The 27,834-nt window shown below is 42.8% G+C and overlaps 1 protein-coding gene across 3 annotated transcripts; it reads left to right on the forward strand.

Moving 5' to 3' along the window:
• Window positions 1-871: 871 nt before the first annotated feature.
• On the forward strand, window positions 872-27,613 carry LOC308308634 (DENN domain-containing protein 2A-like). 3 transcript variants are annotated; one of them, XM_080754069.1, is made up of 24 exons: window positions 872-993; window positions 2,889-2,956; window positions 4,590-4,661; window positions 7,820-8,038; window positions 8,216-8,778; window positions 9,513-9,733; window positions 10,274-10,551; window positions 11,744-11,853; window positions 12,974-13,071; window positions 14,094-14,309; window positions 16,144-16,237; window positions 16,714-16,764; window positions 17,996-18,222; window positions 18,480-18,589; window positions 18,979-19,048; window positions 19,485-19,562; window positions 19,885-20,025; window positions 20,574-20,722; window positions 22,478-22,655; window positions 23,325-23,366; window positions 23,759-23,867; window positions 24,867-25,136; window positions 25,856-25,942; window positions 26,102-27,613. In XM_080754069.1, exons 2-24 carry the CDS (start codon window positions 2,925-2,927, stop codon window positions 26,131-26,133), a joined length of 3,447 nt encoding a protein of 1,148 aa, XP_080610195.1. In that variant the 5' UTR covers window positions 872-993; window positions 2,889-2,924; the 3' UTR covers window positions 26,134-27,613. The 3 variants fall into 3 exon arrangements, with proteins under 3 accessions (XP_080610195.1, XP_080610194.1, XP_080610196.1); XM_080754068.1 differs by lacking the exon at window positions 872-993 and having other exon boundaries at window positions 2,825-2,956; XM_080754070.1 differs by lacking the exon at window positions 872-993 and having other exon boundaries at window positions 2,825-2,956; window positions 17,999-18,222.
• Window positions 27,614-27,834: the final 221 nt, after the last annotated feature.

Here is a 27,834-nt window from a genome sequence, read left to right on the forward strand (position 1 = left end):
CGCCCCTGATTTCTCACATGCCCCTCTTCCAGCGCCACCATGAGGTTGCTTTTTGCAGACAACATTAATGGACACTGCTACATACAGACTGTTACAGATGTTGCCTAACAATGCCACTTACAGGCCAATTTGTGTATACATGCGAGTGTCGCTTATCGATTAGGGAGTCTTACTGGTATATTCAGTCCTGCACTCTTCCGGGGCCCCTCGCCCAGAATGTCGTCCGTGTGAAGCCTGTGGAAAAGTGGAGTTATTTTTGACTAAATCATGTTTTCTGCCAGAACTTTCCAAGCGATATGAAACTAGCAGACAATATCTGACTCCAAGTCTTGGGAATTAATTATTGGGTGAGTACACAAGTAGAGTAGCACGGTTGCTTAAAGTGCCGCGGAGATCACTCTGCTAACCGTGGGGCATAGCATAGGACCGATCTAGCTGTGTATTTGGAATATTAGCCTACACAAAGTGTTTAAGATCACAGACTAGGGCTACACTCTTATGTGACTATTTACCTTGTTGTTGGGGTTCATGCTTACTCTCTTTATTTCTCTCTCTTGAGTCTGGATAAGAGCAGCGAAATGACTAAATCGTAAATTGCAAAACTAAAGGGACCCATATTTGTACTCTGTGAGTTTACAAATTCATAAATTAACAGTGTAGCTGGAAAACCATAGGAGGATTCACTCCACCATCGCTTCACCCTTGGTTAATGGTGTGTTACCGCCACCAACTGGCCAGGGGTGGAATTGCAGACAACAGCGTGCAGCTGACAGTGGCAGCAGAAGCCAACAGAAGACAGCTGTCCAGTTGTCACCTGTCACTATGCCAATGTACAGGCCAACCATATTGGCTGTCTTGTCTTGCACGTGGTGTGTTTCAAACCTTCACCGCAAACACACATTCAACAACTCACAGTAGCCTGCCCTGCCCTACTGCACAGGCACAGGCACAGCACTGCAGAGATCAACCACTGGACTTGACCACCATTTGAAGGTAAAGTGTAGGCTTTAAACATCTTTCAACCTGGTGTCCCTGTTTTGGAAATGTCATCATATGGGACAAAATAAAATAAAATAAAAACAGCCTATCTACAAGCTTTGTTAGCGTATATGTGCCATGTTTGCCAACTTCGGAATAAGGCTTAATTGGTTAAATAATATTATCTGTCTGTTATCTGTCTTGAGGGGTCACTTTTAATATTTCCTATATTGATATAGTAGTGATTATTATATAATACTTATTTTACTTTTGCCATTTTTATATTGTGGTTAATAGGCTATGTTCGAGTTCGAGTTTTGGACAGTTTGGACAGTGCATTGTTTTTTTGTTTTTTTGTGTGTGTGTGTGTGTGTGTGTGTGTGTGTGTGTGTGTGTGTGTGTGTTTTTTTTCCTTTCTTCTTTTCCTTCTCTCTCTTGTTAGATATTTCATTATTGATCATCAGAGGTTTACAGAATAAACTAAACCTACTTCAAATGGGACATTTGCGACAGCTGACATGCCAACTGTGGAGCAGACACAGTTGGCATGTCAATTCCAGCACAGGTTTTGGAGGGAAATGATGTAACATGTATGGTAACATGGTTATTGAATGACTACACCTCTATGCTCTATTGATATATATTTCTATGTTTTTACGCCTTGTGTAAGACAGTAACAACAATAAGGAAGCAACACAGCAAGGACAAAAAGGAATAATCAAAGAATAGTAGCAGTATTGAAACCGTTTGTCCACTGGTCCTATAGCGCTTGTTTGATTGTGCTCTGTTGCAGAGACAAAACTTCAATTCTAAAGAAACTGTGAGAATAAATCAATGTCAGACAGACAGACAGACAGACAGACAGACAGACAGACAGACAGACAGACAGAGAGAGCACAGGTGTACCTTAGCCATGCAACAGCCTGGTCACTTACACATGTATATTGGTGTGAGCCAGCCCAGCATACATAAATTCAAATTAATTTAACTCTGAGGGGTTACAAAAGGTTTAATTTGTACCCCCTCAGAGTGAAATTAACACCAAGGATTGTACTGTGTAGTAAGTAGTTAAACACTTAAGTGAGAAAAATATAAATTTGTTATTTAGACGAGAGAGAGAGAGAGAGAGAGAGAGAGAGAGAGACAGACAGACAGACAGACAGAGGCAGAGGCAGAGACAGAGGCACTTTTTGGCTGCACAATATGTGTGGAGTTGTCATCAACTGAGGGACAGCCAGTGGACAGAAGAACCAAGTACATCTGGATAAAAATGTGTCATATTGTTATCTTTGTATCTTGCTTGCTTGTTATTTACTTATTTTCGTTATTATTTATTGTTGTTAGGATGTTTATGGTTCACTTGTGTCCAATGTTATGCTTTGTTTTATGTTATATGTATGCTTTGGCAATGTAAGAAATATTTTATCATGCCAATAAAGCGTTTGAAATTGAAATTGAGAGAGAGAGAGAGAGAGATCAGGGGAAAGACAAAAAGATAGGGCCTACAGAGAGAGGAAGTCAGTTCATGCAGTGAGAAGAGAGAGAGAGAGAGAGAGAGAGAGAGAGATAGATATGAGAAAGGGGGCAGGGGTAACAAAAACAGTAAACTTTGGGGTGGGACTTGAACTCTCTCTCTCTCTCTCTCTCTCTCTCTCTCTCTCTCTCTCTCTCTCTCTCTCTCTCTCTCTCTCTCTCTCTCTCTCTCTCTCTCTCTCTCTCATTCATTTGGAAGACCACATCTGATATACCGCTTTATGGAAACATGCACATTATAATAAACCAGTAGGATACGTTACAACCGGTTTCATTACTAACTAGGCAGATTGGACATAAGCCGCAACAAAATAACATATTAGAAAAGTGAGGATCACCTTGCTTGGAAGTTACACCAATGGATACAATTCTTTCAGAGGTTTCTACTGAGGCGACTGGCTTCCATCCCTGCAATGAATGCACAGGATCTGGGCAAAACAAAGAGGTAAGGAAGATGTACAGTAGATCTCTCCTCACACAGATTAAACGCACATAAGGGTCTTAGGGGATTTTGGTAAAAACTAAGGGTCCTTGAAATTAAAATGCTTCAGAATTACTGTACTGTTATATTGTTGCGACCGTAGGTTGCAGTTTAGTATGTGAACCGTCACATCTTGACCGTATCTCTAACGCCTGCCACTGTGGTTCCCCTGACACATCACTGTGACATCGCAGGTGACATCACAGCGATGTCAGATACTCAGAGCAGGGATCTCCATATATGGGCATAAAAACAGTTAACATTACAGTGATGTCAGATACTCAGAGCAGGGATCTCCATATATGGGCATAAAAGGGATTCATGGCCAAGACAGATGGCCGAGACAGATGGCGCTTCTCGCCCTTAAGCGTCTTACTGGTTATATTTTATGGTGTGATAGTCCTATACCTATTTATATTTATTGTGACTACAGAATAAAACAGAGCTGTTCTTCAACAGTAGCCTATAGGTACTGGCCGTTCCAGCCTGTTTTTCTTTTCCAGGGGATCCCCAGAATAAAATGATTGATAGTTAGGAATCAATCAAACACTTATGTACAGGTTTGTAACCCTGAGTGTATACGAATGGGATCCATAGGTTCCATTTCTACGCTGTCAGAGTTCAAGGGAGGTCTGTGGCCTAATAAAAGTTTGAGAAGCACTGCTTTGAGAGGCCACATGTCATCCGTGTGCTTTTGCACTTGGCTTCGCATCAATAAAAAAAAGAAAAAGAAGAAGAACTGTTGAATACAAAGCTTTATCTGAGAGGTCACTGAACTCTGAAACAGCTCTGGGAAAGAAGGGAGAAGAGAGGCGAGAAGAGCTAGAAAAACTGGAGAAGTGACAAAGGGAGGAAAATAAAAAATATAGTAGTAGATAAAGTGGGAGAGCAGAGATGACAGAGTAAAGCCTGATTTACTTTGTTGCACACCAGTGACATGCAATGGAAACAGCAGATCTACAAGTTCACAACGATCTGGTATCTAACTGGGTAATCCTTCAGTCATTACTCCCTGGAGTAATGTGTGTTGAACTCCTTTTGGGAGCTGCACTGACGTAGTCAACAGTCTGTCCAGCTGGCCTCAATAAATGTATCCATTAGCTACCAGGCTCCAGCTGTGGGTAAATCACAGCGTGGTATTATAATATGATATCCACTGTTAAACATAAAACATTGCGGGCTGCTTCCTAATCAAAGTGGTTGGGTGCTATGTATGCAGAAAGGAAGGCCTACAAATCAAGCTAACCCCCTTGGACCACTAGTTGAGAAACCATGTATTAGATTATTCCAGACCTGCAGTAATGCTTCTTTGTAGGGTGGAAAAGCAGCATAGGCCATTCAACACTAAAGCTCTCCTTTGAATTGAATTCAATGAATAATTAAAAGAAATAAAAGGGCTACAAAAGAAGACTTGAATTGGATTAACACATTCAACTCTGAAACAGACAGGGAGGATGAAAATGTTTCGGTGTCCAACCTTTTTCTTCGTCCTCATTCGTTCTCTGTCAGTCTCTGTCTCTCTCACACATACTGTACAGGCAGCATAGCACTTATGTCTCATACTTGACACCTCTGACATACTTTCTCTTCCCTTCAGGTGCACTGCAACAATGGCGGCTGCTAGCAGGATGCCTGCTGGACAAGACTGTATCTACTCCACTGTCAACAGGTTAGGACTGAACAGGACAATTGAATATTCCAAAATTAATCATTTTCTCATTCTAACAGTTCCATTTTGGGGAAACATTTACGGTGCAGAGGATTCATTTGATACAAGAGCTTGTCAACACAGTATCTGTAGGTAATCTGCAATGCCTGGATTTATTTAGGCCTACATGGTTTCCATATCCATCAGGAAGCATACATGTTAAAGGTAAGGTACGGGATGTGTTTTGCTTAAAACAAAAGGGTTTTCTTTAAAAAAGGAAAAGATCTATATTCTATCTACAGTACAAACTATCCTATTCTATTCTATTCTATTCTATTCTATTCTATTCTATATTCAGTATTTTATTGCTATATAGAGTGTTACTTTGTTCAATAACGGATGTCTCCCATCTCTCCAGCTCTCTAATAATCACAAAATATATTTTCAGTTGGGTTGCCGATTTCATCCTCAAGAGAGAGATCCCATTTATCAGATTTAATTTGATTGAATTATTCCAGTTTCTATTGTGTTTATTTCTTTGTGTCATCACTTTGTCCTGCATCCTGCATGAGTTCTCTCTCCTGGTTGGATACAATTAGTATCCTGACCTGAAAATGCATGGAGACACAGGGACACACCTGTTACTGAACAAACACTCTATACTAGCAATTATTACTGTTACTAACAACAACAACAACAAAATCACTTACTGCACCTTGAAAATGGTTCCTCTCATTGGAACCAACAAACATAATTTGGACACAAAGTAGGCTACTGTAGCTGCATGGTCATTGAAGGTCTTTGAACTTAGGCCTTCCCATTTCCTCTCATTTATTTGTTGAAACCGAACAGTTTGATGAAGCAGGCCCCAGTCCAACTATGTGTTTACGTAGAGAGGTCGGTGAGACAGTGCTGTCCGGTCACAGGCCTGTCCTTTGGCATTTCACTCCCAGACTTAAAACCGTGCCTGGATTTTCCCACTGACGCCAGAAAAAGCTCTGACATGTCCCTTCACAGGCAGTCCCATCAGCTGTACTGGGAATTCACTGGGGCTCCATTAGTATGCAGTCTTTTAGTCTCGCTATGGAATTGTGTACAGTACAAAGTAAGGAACCCCCTCCCAAAAAACGCTGTGAACCCATTTTGTGCCAGAGAAGATTTGTGTTAAAAATATTCATAGGTAACTTTTGAATAGCCAAAATATAAAATAGTGTTAAAGTGGTTAAAGTGATTGTGACTAACAAATTTACCTACTTTGAGAACCTCTGATGTAATGGACTGTTGTAAGGTTGGTGATCTGGGCATTATTCTCCCCCAAGACAGTCGCACAGGGCTCTGAGATATACTTGCTTGGATGGAAAATTAGCAGTGCACCTTTATGGTCCCAGAGGATGATCCTTAAGCCCAAAACACACCAATGATTCACCATGTAACTCCTTTAGTCAGGGAATTCTATCAGAATAATGTCAAATCTGGGAATAAATTCCTTATCAAGAAATGTCTTCACCAATGTGTCTTGTATAGATCTAAAGTTTGAAATTCAAATTCCCTAGGGGAATTTTTGACAGCTGCTGAAAGTTGGGGTCCCATTAACTTTACTGCAGGAACAAATACAAAAAAAAAATCTGCTTTAAGTAGCATGTGAGGGGTTTAACTAGGGTGTTTTCATGATTCTGAATCCATTGCAAGAATTTGTTTTGCACGAAGAACACTCCTTGGGCTTAAAACGGCCATAGACACTTTTCCAGGTCCATTTTCATTTTGTGGGGCCAGCCCAACGGGTCTTTTTCGTGCCAAACAAATGCTTGCAAACAATGGATTCAATGGAACTTAATGGGACCAAATGGTTGTGAGTAGTTGCATGCGACCATCATCCCCAATGGCAGTTGGTATGGAGTGTCATTAAAACTGTTTTGTTGCAAGGAGTTGCAAGGAGTTGCGATTATATGTGATTTGGGCTTTAAGCTACTAATGTTGGTGACCCAATGGCCTTTCCTCTAGTCTAGGGCCACCAAACTTTCCACTTGCCTTTCAGTTATCTAAAAAATGTAATGGACAGTTTGCCATGAGACTTGCTGAGCACATTCATGTTCCCCAACTATAAAGCATAAACAACTAACTCAGTGGTTCTCAGTGTTGTGAGCTTGTAGATCAGCTGTTGTTGCATGAAGAAAGGGCATACTGTAGGTAGTTAAATGGTTAAAGGTGATTATATAGGTATTAATATTAGTATTAGTATTATTCAGGCCGGGAACACATTTTAGTGTAGTACAGTACATGTACAGTATGTAGCAGAAAACTTAGGTCAGGCCTAAATGGGTTAAGGAGAGAATAGTGGAGGAGAGGAGAGGCTGGCGACTAAGTACATTAAACTACTGGTTCTCAACGTGTGTTCGTGGGGGACCCCCAGGGGTCATTGAAAGGGATCCAGTGGGTCCCATGCAGCAGAATGAGTTAGTATATCATCACAAGATTCAGATTAACCACTTTAACATTATTGTATACTTTAGCTATTCAAAATAGCCGATCAACACCGGTAACACAACCGATAGATTTGCTATTTTTGAGGAATCTTAAAAAAAAAGATCTAATAATCTGAATGATTCCAAAGTTTTCACATTTTATTTTATCACAAATCTTGTCTTCTGGGGGGTCCTTGGCACAAAGTATTTTCAGATGGCCAGATGGCCGCAGCCAAATACATTGGCCAATTGGGGGTTTTCCCTATGAAAATGAACCACAGCAATAAACAATGCATTTACAGTATGTATTCCTTGAGAGAAAATAATACTATCTGGGCACATCAGGAGAGGCTACCCAAATAAAATATATTGGCGTGCTCGACTGGTCTGCACGTTTTATTGTTTTGCAGGACTGACTGACGTTTCGGCTTTCATCTTCCTCAAGAGTGTTGACTCTGAGTGTTGACTCTTGAGGAAGACGAAAGTCGACACGTCAGTCATCCCTTCCAAACGATAAAACATGTGCAGAACAGTCGAGTGTTCCAGTATATTTTATTTGGGTATTCTCTCTCCCGAAGTTCCCAGGTAGGCCTATTATTATTTTCTCTGGTGCAAGTTGTCCCTGTTGAACACTGACAAGCTCTTCTACCTTCTGGGGGCTGCAAAGCGCGCTGGACTCCTCCTCTTTACCAGTAGTCATTGCTTTATTTGCTTCAGGTTCAAGAGGGGGGATTTTGGAGCGAGACGTGGCCACGTTTCTGCCGGACCCGAAGCAAGCGGCCGTGGGACAGAGGAGGGGACACCCAAGCTGCCCTTCAGCCCTCTGGACAACCTCACCAAGCCCACCATGTCCCAGAGGAGGTGGTCCACCACGGACCCTCACGGCTCAGAGAACACCCCGCCAGTGGGAAGCAAGGTCTCCAGCAGCGGTGTAAAGTAACTAAGTGCATTTACTCAAGTACTAGAATTCTAGTACTTTTCTATCTAATGTATTTATTTTGTGAATACAATTGTACAATCTGTGTGGTAGTATGTTAATACAATATACCTTATCATAATGGCCTTTTACACGTAGCAAACATCCTGAGTACTTCTTCCACCACCTTTCTCCAGGACCCTGCAGCGAGCCAACATCAAGGAGAAGATCTCGCAGTGGGAGGGCAAGGAATCCACACATCCACCATCATCATCGCCCTCGCCAAGCCCAACCAGTGCTGTGAAGAGGACAGAATCACTGACAAAGACCAAGAGTAACCCCCATGAGGACCAGAGAGGGGCATTGTACCACCCAGAGACGCAAAATCCTGGGAAGGAGAACACCTCAAAGCCCTGGGGTTCAAGGCCTTGTTCGCCGGTCCAGCTGGAGCATACACTAGTGTTTAAGGGACATGATGATGGCAAGCCCAGCCAGAGCCAAAAAGGTGAGAGAAGCAGCAACACAGCCTGCAAAGAGAACCAGAATCCTGGGAAGGAGAACCTAGGAAGGGTCGGGGGTTCGAGGCCCTGTTCACCTGCTGAATCCATGGACAGCGATGGCAAACCCTGTGGTAAGGAAAGAGGGGAGAACTGCCGGAGAGTGGAAAAGCTCAACAATGGGAAGGAGAGCGTCACAAAGCTCTGGGGTTCAAGGACTTGTTCGCCTGTGGAGCTGGACCATATGGGGAAGGAGAATGCAGGTAGGGATCACTCTACCTACACTCACATCAAAGTAGATTTAACCATTTATTGCATAAATGGAATACAGTTAATCTTGGCGTTAAAGGGCTCCACATTCGGATATGTTCCCTGAATTTTGTGCATGCTTTTTGAGCATGCTAAGCAAAATCAGGGAATGCTAAGCAAGACCCCCCATAGGGATACAATAGCAGAACAATAAATAGCAGCAATACATTGACACATAACTTAGTCACATAATCACAATATTTGAGCTTAGCCAGACTGATCGAAGGTGGAGGCTGGGGTGGAGGAGGCAGCTATAGCAGCGAGTGTCCGATGCTTCGGAAACCAAGCATAGGTAGAGAAAGCAAGCCGTATTTAAAGGAGCCTTCCCTACTGAGTGAGAGCTTTGATTGGAGTGGCAGTGTGACGTAATGACCAACAGATAGTATGTGAATGAGGTATGAGAACAGAGCTGACTGACAGCTGACTACAGCTGGGAGGGGCAAGACTCTTGTGTCCTGCATAAACTAACGCTGAAGCTTCAAATATATTATTAACCACTTACTGTAAGCCCCACTTAGAACAGTGTCACACAACAATATCAACTCATTGCAATGTGCCATGTTGTGAGCTTGTAGATCAGCTTTTATCGCTATGGTCAAACAATCTGACCGATTATTTCTATTAAAATCAATTATTGATTATTGATCAGTGATATCGATTAGTTTGATTAATAACCCCCTAAATGTAGGAAAGCTTGAGGATCCGAGACCCGCTAAGCCGGTGGAGGCGTCCCTGTCCCCGACAGGGACGTTGAAGAGGAGCGATGGCAGGCGGACGACGGAGCGCAGCGACCAGGAGAAGAGAGCCGTGTTCACCCTGTTCCGAAAACTAGAGCAGAATGCACAGAACCACGGCAAAACCCCGGCTGAACTGGGGAACTACTTCTGCCCACCGAGCAGAGACAAACAGGTGATGTTGATACCCCATCATTCATTTCTGTGGCCAGTGGGGAAATGTTTTATTTCTGCTTGTGGTCAGACTGAATTTCGTTGCTGTCGGGCAGAAACCTCTTATCTCCATATTTGTGTGTTTTTCTTTTTTTAATTAATGCCCTATTTGATCATACTACAATGTCACACAAAAGTAGCAGGTCTGCAAGCGTTTTGAGCTTGTCAATCTGCCACTTTTGAGGTTTTCGAATTTGAATCCCGAAAAGCGAAGTAAGTAAAATATGGCAATGCGTGGTGAGCTTGGTGAGATGTCCTCAGTGAAAACGTGGTGAGAAAATGTCCTCAGTTTTTTATATATATAATATATATATAAAAAACTGAGGACATTTTCTCACCATATATATATTATATATATATATATATATATATATATATATATATATATATATATATATACACACACACACACACACACACACACACACACACACACACACACACACACACACACACACACACACACACACACACACACATTAAAACAAATCATGCTCTGCAGGTGGAGGCCAAGAGGAAGGAGATAGAATCCATGATCAGTCCTTGTGGTGACACGCGGGACGAGGGACGGCGCAGGGGTCACCACCTCTACACCGAGCCGGGGTCTCCGCCCATCAACCCGCTCCCAAAGCCCCAGCGCACCTTTCAGCACCCCGCCCTCCCCGCCGGGAGGAATCTACCCCCGCTGCCATCCATCTCGCCCCCGCCTGCCCCCTCACAGCCCCCCGCTGGGGGCTACAAGAGACCCCGGGGTGGCCGCTACCGGGACACCGCCAACAGGTACGGAGGGAGAGACTGAATAAGTAGGCCTTGCTGAGTCATAAGGCCCATAGGGTGTGAGGCATCTTGATGTACAAGTAGACCCCCTGGACATGACGCCAGTACTGTATGTCACAGGGGCTTACCCCCAATACAACCAGGGACATGCTGGCCACTGGGAAAAGCGGGACAACTCCCGAACGGCTGGTTCATTCCCGGCCGGTCCAGGCCGGCCATTAGGAAAAAAATACAAATAAAATGTCGGCCTTTGTTCCATTTTGGGGGCTGGGCGGCCAACAAAGTAAATAGTCACTGTTGGGAAGAAACCTTGTATCTCCAAGTTTCAAATTTGTACATTTTTTTCGCAAAGCAAAGCCCTGCTTCATCATACAAGGCCGTTGCACAAAAGTAGTGAAAACAGCAGATCTACAAGCACACAACGCCTCGCACTGCGACTGCGAGTTTAAATCATTTTTAAAATGATAAATACAAAACGGTTTTGGACATACTGTACAAGGTTTCCACCCGACAACGACAAAATATAACTCATGTAATTGGCCCACTGGCTTGTGACTTGTCATGATCTGAAATGGCAAATCTTTGAGTAGCAGCAGCGCTATAGAGAGAGATCTCTCTATAGCACGCAATGAGGGCCTCTGCAACTCTTTTTCCCGGGCTGAATCAGGGGCCCAGCACGTCCCTGAATACAACCCTTGATACTGAGTGCCAAGCAAGGAGGCACTGGGTCTTTGGTATGACCCGGCCGGGGATCGAACCCCAACCTCCCAGTCTCAGGGCAGACACTAACCACAAGGCCACTGAGCTGGTAGGTAGGTGTAAGTGGGTGGGTTCAAATTTACTACGTGCCGTAGGTATATTTCACTGCATAAGCTGAAATAATTGACTTATTTCGCATAAATGATCTTTGATAGAAAATATGTTATATGCTGTGAGAAATGCTGTGTTTCTGTGTGGCCAATGTTTGACCAGTTCTTATAGTATAGTTTGATTACTTTTGATGCAGTGATGGTCTTTTTCTTTTTTAAGTATTAAAAAAAAGGCCTTAAAAGTCCTGAAATTGTCATTTCATCTGGGGACCCAACCCCCCCCCCAAATCATATGCAGACCCCCTTAAGGGTCCCAACCCACAGGTTGAGAACCACTGCACTAACCTTGCTAATACTTTTTTTGTTTTACTGAACCACTTTGCCAGGAAATCCTACGAGTCTGAAGACCTGCCAGAGTCTCATCATCCGCCAAGCGATCTGCTTTTCTCTCGCAGACTGTCACAGGAGCATTATCATCATTATGAAGTCATACCCGGTCAGAAACCTCTCTTTAACCTCTCTTCTACACAGCAAAAATCCTCAGGCCTTAAGAAAACCTGATTTCTTTCTACTGTCCTAAAACAGCAGTTCTCAACCTTTTCTGGGTCAGGGCCCGCTTGAAAATCTCAAAGTCGTTTGTGGGCCACCCGTGGGTCAAATCATGGTCCCGGTTGGGTCCATTTGGTTCTGTCGCACACCATTGTATTGTGTTCTATTCTAATTATTTAGTCACTAGCTCTTGTTAGTACTATTCATTGGTTCAATATTTATTTATAAAACGCACAGACACAGTTAACCACTTTTACTTCACTTATGCTCAGTTCAATCAATTCACAAGCTCAGAGCTCATAGATATTCACTCTTGTACTGTTATTTTTTTTACTGTATATACTGTATGTACTGTAATGCCTGTGTCACTCATAAACATTGTGTGTGTATTGTATTATATAAGTGTTCTGAAAACGTTTCACTGGGGACCCCAACATAGATGTACAAATAGATAATTTTGTCATCAGTTTGACAAGGAAACAAAATAGAAGCAGATCATTTTAGGCTATGCATTGTTTTAGTTTTTTTTAGTTTTAAATGTCCTGGGAAATCCTCCAGGACCCTTGGGGTTCCCCTTCAGACCCACTGTGAGAACAGCTATATGTCCCTTTTTAAATGCAGGAAAACAATCATAAACAATGATTGGAAAGAAAACATGAACACACGTGATGTGATGCATGTCGGGTGGGAACCTTGTATGTCCAAACAATTATTTTTCAGGAAACAAAAACAAAAACAAACATGTGTTCCAATGGATCCAATGTAGTTATTACTTGCTTGCTTTTCTTTTTTTTTAGATAGCTAGCTACATTTTGCTGGTTCAATATATATAAAAACCCACAGACAGACCACTTTCACTAAAATAAATTGTGAAAGTAAACAATCTACCAGTTTGCAATGTATTGTGACGACGACGTGAGCTTCTATATCGGCTATTGTGGCTATTTTCACTTCTAGTTCGACGAAGTAGGGCATTGAAAAGTTGAGGTATGGAGATACAAGGTTTCTGCCCGACGACAACAACTATGAGTTGAACAGTATATTTTCCTTCCTCTGTCTTTATACAGACTCATCTAAAGAGAACCCGTACGAGGACATTGAGGTGGACAGTCAGAGTTCCCAGCAGTCACTGCCCTCCTCTCCTGGCGCCGACACCGCTACCAAGGTCAGCAACCTTTAAAGATGCTAAACATACTACGATATTGTCGTAAAAAAACTGAAAAGTGTCCAAAACTGTCACTTTTCAGGATTCAAATTCAAAAGTAGCAAATGTAGGGCGTCCGGTGGCCTACTGGTCAAGGCGCATACCACATAGGCACCGCCACATAGGCATGGTTGCCGCGGCGTCGCCGGTTTGATTCCCGATCCGGACGACGTTTACCGCATGTCACTCCCCATCTCTCTCCCCATTTCCTGTCAGTCTACTGGACCTCCCTTGGTCAATAAAGGCAAAAAGCCCCAAAAAAAAAAGTAAAAAAAAAAAAAAAGTAGCAAATGTAGAAGATCTACAAGCTCGTGGATGAGATAGATATTCTGCCCGACACCGATATGATCCTTACATTCTAGGTCTGTCACGATATGCCGAATCCACGATTCGATTCAACTTTCGATTCTATGGTCACGATTCGATCCGATTTGATTTGATTTTCGATATAATATAGGATATACCATTTTTTTTAAAACCTCCTTTTTTCAGCACTGAGAGTTATATGACTATTAATTTAGGCTATTGTCTTGATTTATAAAGAAAAACACTTTTATTTGAATAACAAATGAGAATGAGAATAACAAAAGGTTTAACATAAACAATATAAACTTGGGGTTTTATGCCCTAACAAGTTGTGTCAATTTCGGTTCGATTCGAATCGGAATCGTGACAGCCCTATTACATTCTGTTAATTTATCCATTTGTAATTCAGAGAGGGACAAATGGGAGTTGTGTATAGACCGTTTTCCTGAGCGCTCCCCTGTAGAGTGCGCCGCCGCCATTGCTGTAAAGTAACTAGTAGCCTACATTTACTTAAGTACTGTACTTAAGTGCAATTTTGAGTATTTGTACTTTACTAGAGTATTTCCCATTTTCAATCATTTTACTTCTACTCGCTGCTGTTGCTGTTACAGCGATGGCGGCGAGTGCTCAGGAAACCAGTCTATATACAGTATTAACGCTGGGATTTGACTGTGCAGGCTTCCAGGCCGGGATTCTTCAGGCAGAACTCCAACAGAAGCTTCAAGCTGCTGGACCTGCGCAGGGTCAACCAGCACCAGCGCACCGGAAGCACTGGGGGGCTGCCCTCCCCGCCCCAGCTCAGCCCCCCTTCCACCCCCTGCACCACCCCCGAAAACCCAGCCCCCTGGCTCCCCGCGGACACATACAACAGGACTTGCCGCAGGATACCAACGGTGCGTGCGCGCGCGTGTGTGTGTTTGAGTGTGTGTACACGTACTCACGTGCTGTGGCGCACTGTGAGTCACAGCGCGAGTGTACACAAGAGTGTACAAATGTAGCCAAAGGGTTACATTTGTACACTGTTGGAGTTACACGTGGACAAATTAACATTGATTTTTACCGTGCACATGCAGTGACTTTGGCATTCCAAAACTGAATTACTGTACACTGGACTGTGTCCCAGACCCAGTGTGTCAGCCAAGATTCCTTTGTAGATTCCAAACGCGTCATTCACTCATCATGAGTAGTGAGATATTTATATCACTGGTATCAGAAAAGAATTATTCATCATGGCAGTCAACTTCCCCCTGACTCCAACATGGCCCTCAAGTATCACCGTAGTTCCCTCAAAAAATATAATTCACTGGAGATTGTTGATGTCCTGTCCTTGGAAAATATGCTAAATGTTCCTACACCTGGGCTTGTGTATTTAGTGTTCTAATCTAGTGTGTGTGTGTGTGTGTGTGTGTGTGTGTGTGCGTGTGTGCGTGCGTGCCTGCGTGCAAACTGTTAAGATGGCAGTATAAAAGAACAGAAATCAACAACAGATGTGATGGGATCAGAACAGCATCAATTATACTCCAAATACTCCGTCTTACAATGCAGCATTCACAAGAGTGTATGAGTTATTTACATCAGGGGTTCTCAAAGCAGGGTCTGGGAGACCCCTTGTGTCATTGAAGAGGTTTCAAGGGCCCCCCAGCAAAATTAGTTAATATACAGTTGCATCGAGACAAGCTCACAAGCTCACTCAGCCAAATACATGTGGTCCTTGACATGAAAAATGTGAGAATCACTGATTTAAATCAATACTAACCTGTTGCACATAGAATATACCGGTACTGTGAAGTTCTTACACAAAGTTAGGTAGCAGCTACTGGAAAAAAATGCTGTTGGTGTTCACAATATACCAAACTTTTATGCACACATACATTTGATGACGCTCTCTTTATTCTCTCTTTTTGCACTATTTTTGAGCGGTGGTCACAACGCTCCTATACGTGGCCGTGTGTGTGGGTCTCCGTCCGTCCGTCCGTGTCTGTATGTAGCCTAAACTTCGGCGCGTAACTAGTGCCGCACCATTTACGCCACTCGCGCAATATATACATCAAAATGTGCGGCTCGGCCGGGAATGGTGTGCTATTACCTTTCGTTCCGATCCGCCTTACCATGCCGACGTAATCGGCAAAAAACGACGCTTAATTGTCCCCATTGACTTATAATGGGACAATGCAAGAAATCACTTTCAAGTATTTTTCTCTCGTAAACCATAGGAGCTACAGTTTCAAACCTCGGAGAGGAGATTCATAATGATTTTAAGAATGAATCCAAAAATAATTACATCACTCGGCCTCATGGTGGCGCTATAACGGCCCACTTTGCGTTTTGCCCCGTAACTCTTGAACCGTAGATCGGAAAATTAAAATTCTTTTTTTCCCTGGATTCCTTGGGTCAAGACGCATCTCCCCATATAGGCCACGCCCATTTGCGCCAGGATAGATTTTCCGCCATCTTGAATTTTCTCCAAAACACACTTTTTGCTCCTTTTCCTACATATTTTCTTCAAATGTCACACAAATCGGTACACATGATCTATGAGGTGGGTAAACCACCGCTCAGTTCACACGGGTGTGATTTTTTCTAAATCGTTCTACATTATTTTATTCTGCTGTTATTGTATATGCTGCTGCATTGTCTGAATGAAGCCAAACCAACATAGGTTTAACTCTTATGTACCTGTATGTAACAATAAAGTACAACCCTTGAACCTTGAACTCTGGTCAACAGGTTGTACTGAAAATCAACAGTATCTTTGAGGCTCGCATTGGGAAGAAACATCTGAGAAGAGTGTACCATTATGCAGAGACCAGCTCAGGGAGAGGTGAGAACGTGATAATACACAGCACACACCGTTTCAACCAGGGGAAAACCGTGGCAAGATTTGGTCTAGTTTGTGGCAAATTTTCTGTTTTTACACACCATTATGATGTTCTTATTTTCATCAAGTCCCTTTTAGGCCCACTGAATGTCAGCCTCCAGGTTTTCTTCCAAATATGTATGACACTTATTGACTATGACACTATGGCACATTAGCAGTCCACTATTACTTGTGGTTCTAAAATGTTTTATTTGCAAGGACCACCATGACACTGAGAGTGTACGTTCCATTAGTACATTCAGTGTTACAGATCTGTTATGGTCATTGAGGGCTATCTCTTTATGCGTTTCTGGTCAAATTATTGTCTTAAATTCATTTTGACAAAAATGTCCACCACAAGCCAGCATGGTGATGGCCCCTGGTTTCAACATTTGGTGGGGTCTTTTCATCAGCTACATTCTCCCTTTGTCTCTTTGCAGTTACAGATGACAACAGCGACTCAGAGAGCGAGGTGGAGGAGAGGGTGAAAGGTATAGTTTGACAATGCTTCTGCAGGTATCTTGCCTGCAACAGTGTGGTGTGGTGTACTGTATAGAGGTCATGTGTTCTCAAACCTTTTTTTAATTTCAAGGACCCCCAGTTTGATATGCATCAGGACACGGCACGGACTCCCGTTTTGCTGCAAAACATTTATTTATTTTATTTTTTTAATCTTTGAGACCCCAATCTACGCTGTCATTGTTAACTCTGAGAGTGGGTGAAATGCACAAATCTTTTAATTGCGACCGTCAGGGAGCAGTTTACTATGAAAACCTCCACCGGCCGTCCGTCCGTCGGTCGGTCACACGTCACACGTCACACCTTTGCCCTGCTCATATCTCCGCATCAGTATATAGGGCTTGTTTGTTTATTGTATGACATCACGCCACATCATCAGCTGTGGACTCTGTGATGTCATCGTATCGCATCAGTATATAGGGCTTGTTTGTTTATTGTATGACATCACGCCACATCATCAGCTGTGGACTCTGTGATGTCATCGTATCTCCATATATGGCCATCTCCGTATATGGAGATATAAGTCGTCCATGCCCAAGTATGGGCTGGTGAGGTCAGACTTTGTGTGATGCGTAGGTTATCTCCATATATGGAGATTCAACATTCCAGGCAATGCTCTCTTCCCTGGTGAGAATTGCCCCTTTATATAGGGCTTGTTTGTGTATTGTATGACATCACGCCACATCATCAGCTGTGGACTCTGTGATGTCATCGTATCTCCATATATGGCCATCTCCGTATATGGAGATGTAAGTCGTCCATGCCCAAGTATGGGCTGGTGAGGTCAGACTTTGTGTGATGCGTAGGTTATCTCCATATATGGAGATTCAACATTCCAGGTGTAACTATGGCTACCCGTATGACGTGAGAGGTGGAGGTTGTGATATTTGTGGAGATAAGCGACCAACGGTCGCTTATCTCCCGATTAGGGAGTCTTACTGGTATATATATATATATATATCTTGCTCCCTGGAGCAAGATATTTTGAGATGGAGGGTCGGCAGCCAAATACATATAATTTTTGACATGAAAAAGTTTCATCACCGCTGATACTGTACAGTAGTAACATAGCTCTGGTCCATAGCGTTCTAGAACTTGGCTATGGACCAGAGCTAGTAGTAACATAATTTATTTTTCTTCAGAAAACTTTAAACAGTGGTTAAGTATGAAATATCATCAGTCACCTCCCTTTCTCCCTGGCAGCAGAGCGGCAGCGTCTGGTGTCGGTCCAGTCCATTCTGAGCCAGCCCAACCAGAGCCAGGGCCACCTCAACAGCAGCGGCGCCACCAGGCCCAGCACTCTGGATAAAACACTCAAACAGGAGCTCCTCCAGCGGCAGCTCTTTGAGTACTTCCTGGTTGTGTCGCTCCACAGGCCCAAGGCTGGCGGCCCCTACCTGCCGGAGGTCACACAGCAGTTCCCCGTAAAGGTATCGGAGCAGAGAAGGAATGAGTGTTGATACTTCAATGCATTCTGCATCGCCACCGTAACTCCTGAACAATTTTAACATGGCATAATGACTGGAAATGTCATTAGCAAATGATTGGTACAGTAGTACACAATTAGCCATGCTATGAATTTGAGATAGATTCAGCACTTCAGTGGATGGAATCGATGGTATCATTTTTTTTTCTCGCTCTCCCGCAGAATCTCTAATAACTAATCCCTTCTGTATTTGTTTGGCAGTTGGAACGCAGCTTTAAGTTCATGAGGGAGACAGAAGACCAGCTGAGGATCATCCCTCAGTTCTGTTTCCCTGACGCCAAGGACTGGCAGCCTGTGGAGAGCTACCCCAGGTGAGCTCCATTCTAAGCCAAAGCGCGCAAAGTTTGTTGTATGCCCAGGGTCACATTGTCCATGCTTCGCGGGACGCTTAATGAAATTAACTCATAAATGGCACTGCTTACTTCACACTAGGTGTGCTTTTTTGTTTTGTTTTTGGTAAATGATTCCCTATAGTATGACAGATCTTTTTTTAAGTAAATGTGGTGAAGTGTATCTGTAGTTTTTATAAATATTGAACCAATGAAAAGCATTAATAAGAGCTAAATAATAGCCACATTGGATCCATTGGAACACAAGTTCTTTTCTCCCCCCATTTCCTGAAAAGTTATGGTTTTGGACATACAAGGTTTCCAGGCGACAGCGATGATATTGTGTGTTTGCTTTGGCTCTTTCTGTGCAGCGAAATGTTCTCCTTTGTTTTGACTGGCGAGGACGGGAGCAGAAGGTTCGGATACTGCCGGCGTTTACTGGTAAATAAGAAAAAAAACACATCATTAATACATTTCCTGTACATTTATTTATTTGTGGCTCCCCCCCTCCTCTTCTTCTCTGGAGCTACTGGACAGGAAGTGACCAAGTACGTGTCAGCTGGATAAACAAAGAAAATACTGTAGCCCAAATAGCCGACGCACTTGTGGGAAAATGCGTCCAGTCTCAGATTCTGGTCTGGGAGGAAGTGTGTGTGTGCGTTTGTGCGTGTGTGACTGAGTGCGTGCGTGCGTGCGCGTCAGTGAATGATGTGATGTATGTGCACGTGTGTGTGACATCAGTGTTTTATTGGCTCCAATTTTATACAGTACAGAATGTTCTGCAGGGCATGGAATTGTATGTTTATGTTCTGTTTTTGTCCTCCATTCTTCCTCTTCGCCATCATCCTTCTATCTATCTTCGACCTCCCCATCTCAGCCCAGCGGTAAAGGGAAGCGTCTTCCAGAGGTCTACTGTATTGTGAGCCACCTGGGATGTTTCAACCTGTTCTCCAAGGTAAACACTTCATCCACTTGAGGATGCCCCTTAAGGCCAGTCCACACCAATGCCACTCGTTGAAAGCCTGTATAACCTATTATATACCTATATTTTTTATGTAGGAAACGGGAAAAAAGGAGACGTGTAGTCGTGACCCCTAAAAATTGGTCCGCGACCCAGCGTTGGCTTCCGACCCACTGTGTGCATTACTGTGTTTGTGTGTGTGTGTGTGTGTGTGTGTGTGTGTGTGTGTGTGCGCGCGCGCGCGCGTGCGTGCGTGCGTGCGCGCGCGCGTGCGTGCGTGCGTGCGTGTGTGTGTGTGTGTGTGTCCTCCATCCAGGTACTGGATGAGGTGGAGAGACGCAGGGCTCTCTCTCCAGCGCTGGTCCAGCCCTTCATGAGAGCCATAATGGAGGCCCAGTTTCCAGCCCCAGGAAAAACCATCACCATCAAAACCTTCCTGCCTGGATCAGGCACTGAGGTGAGACCCACATGGGACTTTTATCAAAGTTTATTTTCTAGTTTTTTTTACAGAACGTACGCAACGTTTTTGCTCTCTTTGTAAACCCTGCATTTGTCTTTTATAGATAGATAGATAGATAGATAGATAGATACCTTTATTATCCCAAGGGGGAAAATGTGTTGCCCAGAGGCAGCACAGCAGTATAAGGTTATTTACAAAGTTACAGAGAAATATGAAAAAGATAAAAAGAAAAAACAAGAACAGAGTACAGAGTACAGTAAGTACAGTAAGAGCAAGGTACAACAGGAAAGGGAACGAATAATATATATTCGTTCCCTTTCAATCTCTAATAATAATTAATAATTCAATCTCTGTGGTTTTTGGTTTGTTATTTTCACTCGGTTAAAAGTGTTTTAGCTCTATAAGAAAATCATTGCCCCGGTGTCCATTTTTAGATCTGCAGTGGAACAGCTTTCTGTTGGCTTTCAGGGCACATAAATGCCTCTCTGTCTCTGTTCTTGTCTCTGTGTCTCTGTGTCTCTGTTGCTGTCTCTCTGTCTCCCCAGACGATGGAGCTGTGTCGTCCATCAGACTCACGTCTGGAGCACGTGGACTTTGAGTGTCTGTTCTCCTGTCTGAGCCTGAGGCTGCTCTTCAAGGTGCTGGGCTCTCTGCTGCTGGAGCGCAGGGTCATTTTCACCGCAGACAAGCTCAGGTCGGTGCGCACACAATCTTTTGTATTATCTTTGGTTGTGTGTCTGTGTAAGCATCACATAGATTCCGTAGAAGCTCAAGTTTTATCTCTTATGCCACTAGGGGTCCGGTCGGTCCTTGAGTGGGGTCCCTAGCAAAACGATGAATAGTTAGGAACTATCAGTCATTTAAAATGGTTTTGAATTCGCTCAGACTTAATGAACACTAAGGATTGTACAATGTAGATTGTGGTCCCAGGAATAAAAATCATATAAAAATGGAGGCAGTGGCCTAATGCATATCAAACCCTTTTAGTCCTAGTAGAAAAACAACAAAGCATAATGTAACGTAATGTAAGATCTACATATATCTTTGAGTTATTATACCCGTGGGTGGTCCAGACATTCACTGCATTCTTTTATCTGCTTGTAATAGTAGGTTTTAAGGCTGTCCCAATTCGGTCCGGGGGAATTTGCCACAGGGTTATATATTCTGAGGGAAGCCTGCTGTTGAAAAGCTTTACCAGGGTCAGTTAGTTTGTTTTCTTGGGGGGATAAACCCAGTGGGAGCCAGATAGAGCAGGGTCACAGTAGTCGAGGACAGGAATGCAGAACGGGATGACGTGTATTAAAGAGTTATGCTGGTGTGTAGGGTTCCTTCCTGGGAAATGTTGATACCATGGGGAATTGTTTTAAAAACTGGGTTTATTTGAGGTGACGGCGCCCTCGCGTGGTAAGAGTAAGAAACTAGAAAAAGTGCTCCTTGGAGCACAGGTCAGGTAGGTCATTGTGGGCCAGCAATGTTGATGGATTATGAAGAATCGCACAGATCCTTCTTGATCTCATCACTATAGAGATAATGTGTACCGATTTGCGTGAGGTTTGGCCAAAATCTGTAGGAATAATATTAAAAAGTTCTGCCTATAGCAGGCGCCTACTGGTGGTGCAATAATAGGGCAATGTCAAAACGGTGGCATCTACTAATAGCCCATCTGCAAGATCACAACATGCGTCACATCGATCCGCAAGCTCATGCTATGAGCTTTTAGATCAGATATTTTCCCTATGTACTGTATGTATTTTTCTTGAAATATCCTGAATGTTTTTGGAAACTTTAGAGGCATGCCTAAAATAGGGATGCCAAGTCGAAATCTTGTAGAACGACAATTTTTGGCAAAGCAATTTATGCGTGGGAAAAGGCTCGTAGATCTGCTATTATTAAAAGATTTTTAAGATGAAAACTTGAAATGGGACATTCTGCACAATGACTACTTTCTACTTTTTGTACTTTAAGTACATTTTGATGCGGGGTATTGGCATTTTGATGCCAATACCCCGATACACGATTTTCCGGAACCGGCGCGAAAGGTTCGGATTCTCTGTTTGCGGAGCTGATGTCTGACATCAATGTTTTCCGGAACCGGCACTGTGCCTGCAGAGATCTCCATATATGAACATAAAATGGACGCAGACAGATACAGATATCTCCATATACAGTATGGGTATAAATGGACACAGGCAAACAGATGGTCAAAACGGGTCCTATGACAACAGGTATAATGGTATAATATATAATAATATTTAAATCGTTCCCGAGTTGGCCGGCCCCTGACTAGACGCTCGGCCGCGGCCGAGCTTCCAGTATTTCAAATTCAGGACTTTTACTTGTAACAGAGTATTACTACATTGCATTATTGATACTTTTACTTAAGTAAACAACATGAATACTTTTTTTCCACCACTGGCTCACACTCTCTCTCTCTGGCTCTGCTTGGCAGCACGTTGTCCCAGTGCTGCCACGCCATGGTGGCACTGCTGTACCCGTTTGTGTGGCAGCACACCTACATCCCTGTGCTGCCCGCAGCCATGCTGGACATCGTGTGCACGCCCACGCCCTTCATTGTGGGCCTGCTGTCCAGCTCCCTGCCCCAGCTGACCGAACTACCCCTGGAGGAGGTCCGACATTACTAACGGCTTGACATAGTCCTACACACACACACACACACACACACACACACACACACACACACACACACACACACACACACACGTTTTTCAAACATGTTATCCCCTTAAAGGAGTAGTTCACCCCCAAAATGACTTTTTTCCTATTATTTACTCACGCCATGGACACTTGAGCTCAATAATATTTTTTGTTTTTTGTCGCATTCCTAAGACAATAATTCGATTACAATGATTTTAAATTTACTATGATCAAGTTTGTCGACAAATGCATAACAATATTATTGAAGTCTCCATGGCGTGAGTAATCAATAGAAAAAAAGTCAATTTGGGGGTGAACTACTCCTTTAAGCCCTACTTCTTCTCCTATGATGAATAGTGAGAATAGCTGAACTACGCATCAGAATCGTGAAAGATTTTGACCGTTTTTGACTATTTCCAAAAAATTGCTTCAAACAGCCGATCTACAAGCACACAACGCCTCGCACCGCAGGACGTTGTGTGCTTGTAGATCTGCAGTTTTCACTACTTTTTTGCGACGGCCTTGTATGATGAAGCAGAGCTTTACTTTGCAAAGAAAACGTACACATTTGAAACTTGAACGAGATACGAGGTTTCTGCCTGACAGTGACGAAAAGCTGAACCTAATGTTTCCTTCCACAGGTTTTGGTGGTGGACCTGGGAAACAGTCGCTTGCTCAGACAGGTGTGTCACATCTACACGGTCAGAGTTAAATGAACAAGTTGTTGGTTATTTTACATTACATCTCCGCGTCCCAGTGATAATAAGTGGTAAAGTACAGTACTTGAGTGCAATTTTGATTTTTTTTTTTTTTACTTTGTTCAGTATTTACAAATTTAAATAATTTTACTTCTACACTTTTTGAACTTGTGAAATGGAACTATGAGTATACTTTTACTGTTGTTACCTTAAGTACATTTTGATGCCGCTACTCACTCAAGTAGGCTACATTTTGAATACGGGACTTCTACTTGAGTATATCCACATTGCAGCATTGATACTTCTACTCTAGGTAAAACATGTGAGTACTTTTATCACCACTGGTGATAGATAACACAGCGTGTGATTGGTTGCAGTTGGAAGATGAAGACACCATCCTGCCCTCCAAGCTCCAATCAGCCCTGGAGAATGTCCTGGAGAGGAGGAGGGAGCTAGCCAATGAGAGAGGAGGAGATCCACCCAGTGGTGAGGGGAATAGGTGTTGTGCTGCTTAACTCAAACCCAATACATCAGTAGCCTCGCGTAGCCAGGCTTACTCATCTCCGATGAGAAAAGCCTGGTTACGACCATAGGCTGAAACGGCATGAAACGGTGCTATTTCCGCTGGGAGAATTTCACCAGAAGACTGCAACGCATGACGTAACCTTCGTTAACCGCAGCACTTACGGTGTGGCCAGGGAGATACATCAGTGGTTTTCAACCCTTTTCATATCAAAGGTCCAATTATTCATTCAGAATATCGTGGACCACCATTTGATGAGATTTAGCCTCTCAGACCCAAAACTTTGAATGTTGTTGTTGTCATTGGATAGGATTTTGTCCACAATTCTATGCCGTATTATTGATGCATTTGGTAGATCTGTTATTTTCACAGAATATTCGCCTGTTTACGTTCAGGACATTCCCAGAATAAAGACACAAGGGTTCATGAGGTGAAGTAGAGATGGGATTTATGGCTGTTCAAAAGACTGTCTCATTTTAGTTACTAGTTACTTTGTAGATTTTGATTATGATTACAATCACTTCAACCCTATATACATTTCGGCCATATATAGATTTCGGCCATTTGAAAATAGCTGATCTACAAGCTCACAATGCATCACCAGGCGATTTTCAAATGTTTTTTTATTAATTGGAAAACTTCTGCATAATTAATACTTATACCAATACTTTTGCACTTTTACTCAAGTAGCCTACATTTTGATTCCAAACTTTTACTTGTAGCAGAGTATTTCTATATTGCAGTATTGATCATTTTACTTAAATAATTTTATTTGAATTTGAATCACCCCTCCCTCAAAAAAAGGAACGGCCGGCTCCCTCCCTATCCTGCGAACCGGATCCCATCGTTCATTTCAAAGAGCCGTTCAAAAGACTCGATTCGTTTGCGAACGTCCCACCTCTAAGGTGAAGTCATTTATTTAGTTTTCTCTTTTTTAAAATGAACCTGCCGTCCCACCCCAGACTCCAGCTCCGACAGCACCGTGGTATCCGAGGCCTTCGTCCGTTTCTTCGTGGAGCTGGTGGGCCACTACCCGCTCTTTGTGGTGTCTGACCGCGAGGACGGCTACTCCTCATCATCCTCCTCGCCGGCGCCGTGCTCCTTCCGGCGCGAGGGCTTCCGCAAGTCTGTGTCGTCCAAGAGCCTGCGGCGCTTCCTGGAGGTCTTCATGGAGACCCAGATGTTCGGCTGGTTCATCCAGGAGAGAGAGCTCCACCGCCGGGTCGTCAGAGGTACTGCTGAGCGGCCTTTTTAGGCCTTCTGGGGGTTTTAGATGCTCTGAGTCTTATGCAGCGTTCAAGTGCTGAACTTCTTCTCAACTTGAGTATTTCACATTTTTTTTATATGTTATACTTTTACTCCAGGCAAGGCAAGGAAAATGTATTTGCATAGCATAGCACAAGCACATTTCAACAACAAGGCAATTCAATGGGCTTTACATAAAACATTATGCAAATGAAACACATTATAAAGGGCATTTGAATTCCTTAAAAAGGAAGAAGAGAAAAAAGGCAAATATTGCACTTTTTTCTTTAGCTTCATTAGTTACTTTTTACTTTGCAGATTTATATTATTAGCGCATAAGCATACATTAAACATCCATTTACTGAGAATTAACTGAGTAATAACTGATAATTACTGATTAAGTATTATTATAGGTTAAACTAACCAGCAGCACATAAAGTAATTCAGATTCAGATTCAGATTTCTTTATTAACCATTGTGTAATACACATAAGAATTTGCTTTGGCATACTACATTTTTGCATTCAAATAAATTTTTTCACATATAACATAACATAAACAAAAACAAAAAACAGACAAACACAAAAACACAGACAGAACGCAACACGTAGTCACTTAATATCAGCTGCAATGTTAAATCTCTCTCTCTCTCTCTCTCTCTCTCTCTCTCTCTCTCTCTCTCTCTCTCTCTCTCTCTCTCTCTCCAGGGCTCTTTGAGCAGAGGGTCCAGGAGTATTTGGAGTCCATTCGTGACAACGAGCACCGTCGGGTCAACAGGTTCCTGAAAGGCCTGGGTAAGGAACCTCCGTTTCCCTCGGCCGCTTTATCACAATATTAGCATCATGTGTCGATGTGTGACTGTGAGGCCAGCTCTCCGCAGGTGGCAGAGGTAAAACAACAACACACAAAGAAATAACATAAATTTATGTTTTTAAAATGATCATGCTTTATAGGAAACAAGATGAAGTTCCTCTCCAAGAAATGAAGTCACTACAGATGCTCCAGTAGAGAGATGAAGGTCGTTCAACCCGTGCACGGAGGTCGGTCAGCGTGGAAACAAGAAGGGGCGCTCCACACGGCCCGGGGAACATTTTCTACGTTCACGCGTTAACCATTTAAAGCCCTATAGTTTGAACTGCGGGCCATTTGAAAATAGCTTGTAGATAGGCTATTTACGAAGAATTTCCAAAATACGGACGCCAGGTTGAAAAGTGGTCAACTCCAAGTGAGGGTTGCAACTGTCTTGCTCAAGGACACTTTGGTTATAGGATGCCACATCTCTCAATGGACACACACATGCTGGCTAGTGGCTACAGAGGTCGAGGCGACCTCTCTGCGGAGACTGGAGTGTACTTGTTGTGGACTAATAGTGAAGAAGTGAGCTTTTCTCTTTTTACAAGGAGAGATGTCCACATGCTTCTCCAGGTGACAATCTGCACTTCTGTTCAATCAGTGCGGGTTCAAAGCACAGCAATCTTAGGTGTATTATTTACTTTGTGTATAAGTATTTCAAATAATTACAAGTATGCTCTTTTTTGTTGTTGTTGGTTCACTGCCAGTTAAAGCGGCTGTAAGTGATATTTTTGGGTTCAAATACAAAGGTTTCTGTTTCCTCTATTAGCTCTGTATTAAATGATTATTACTATAGAATAAATTGCAAAACAGGGGTCACCCTGTCTCTCTAGCTTTTTACTAAACAGAAAAATGGGATCAGATGGGACACCGATTTCATCCAATCAGGAGAAATAACCCATGTATCAACTTATATATTTTTTTGCTTGTCAAAACAATGTTTTATTTTTAAAACATTGTTTTTCATAACTTCCAATATCAGTTGTGTATCCAGTATCCTGCATGAGTTCTCTCTTCTCACTGGAAAGTATTTTCTGTTGAGATCTGGAGATATGGATACCCTGTTACTAAACACCTGAGCAATGATTGCCATCAGAATATAGATATATTTTACACTTATTTTAACAAAACAATATCACTTACAGCTCATTTTAACATCCTTCATAGGTCTGTCAGCAGTACTTAATAATTCCACCAGGGGGAAGTAGTATATTATCTTCACTTGCTGGAGTGGCGCTGATATGCTCAAGACAAGTTTCCCAAACCTTTTGCCTCAATATTCAAAAGAGAAATTCAGTGTCTCCCTGTGACCCAAACTTATGATACATAAAATAATCTTTTTTTTCTTTTTTTCTTTTTTTTTAAGGATTATAATTTTTTGGATAACTTCTGAAAATGTGTAGAATGTATTTGAAAATAATTTGGGATTTATTTTTTATTTATTTTTTTGAAAATAAACAAAACAAAAACAGGATAACTTGGGTCCCATAAAAACAGGTCTGCAACCCAAGAATGGGTCCCGGGACTCCCGACATCCCTGTGTTTGGGAAACACTGTCTTATGCGCTCTGTTTTCTTTGTGACGAGTGTTGTGAGCATGTGATGGTTGAACAAATAAACCTGCTATCCCTGCCTTGGTTTTGAATGGGATCATTGGTACAGTAGCCTACTCACTGTGGTTCACAGAATAGCCTGTCCAACTGCTGCACTTTCACTGGTGGAGAGAGTCTACTCGTTAGGCCTATTTACTTACTGAAGTTACTGTAGTGTAGCCTATACTTGGTTGATTGAAGATTGAAGATTTACACACATGACTGCCCCGGGTTTGCTTTCCC

Source organism: Nannobrachium achirus (genome assembly GCF_963921795.1).
Source record: "Nannobrachium achirus genome assembly, chromosome: 23".
NCBI lineage: Eukaryota > Metazoa > Chordata > Actinopteri > Myctophiformes > Myctophidae > Nannobrachium > Nannobrachium achirus.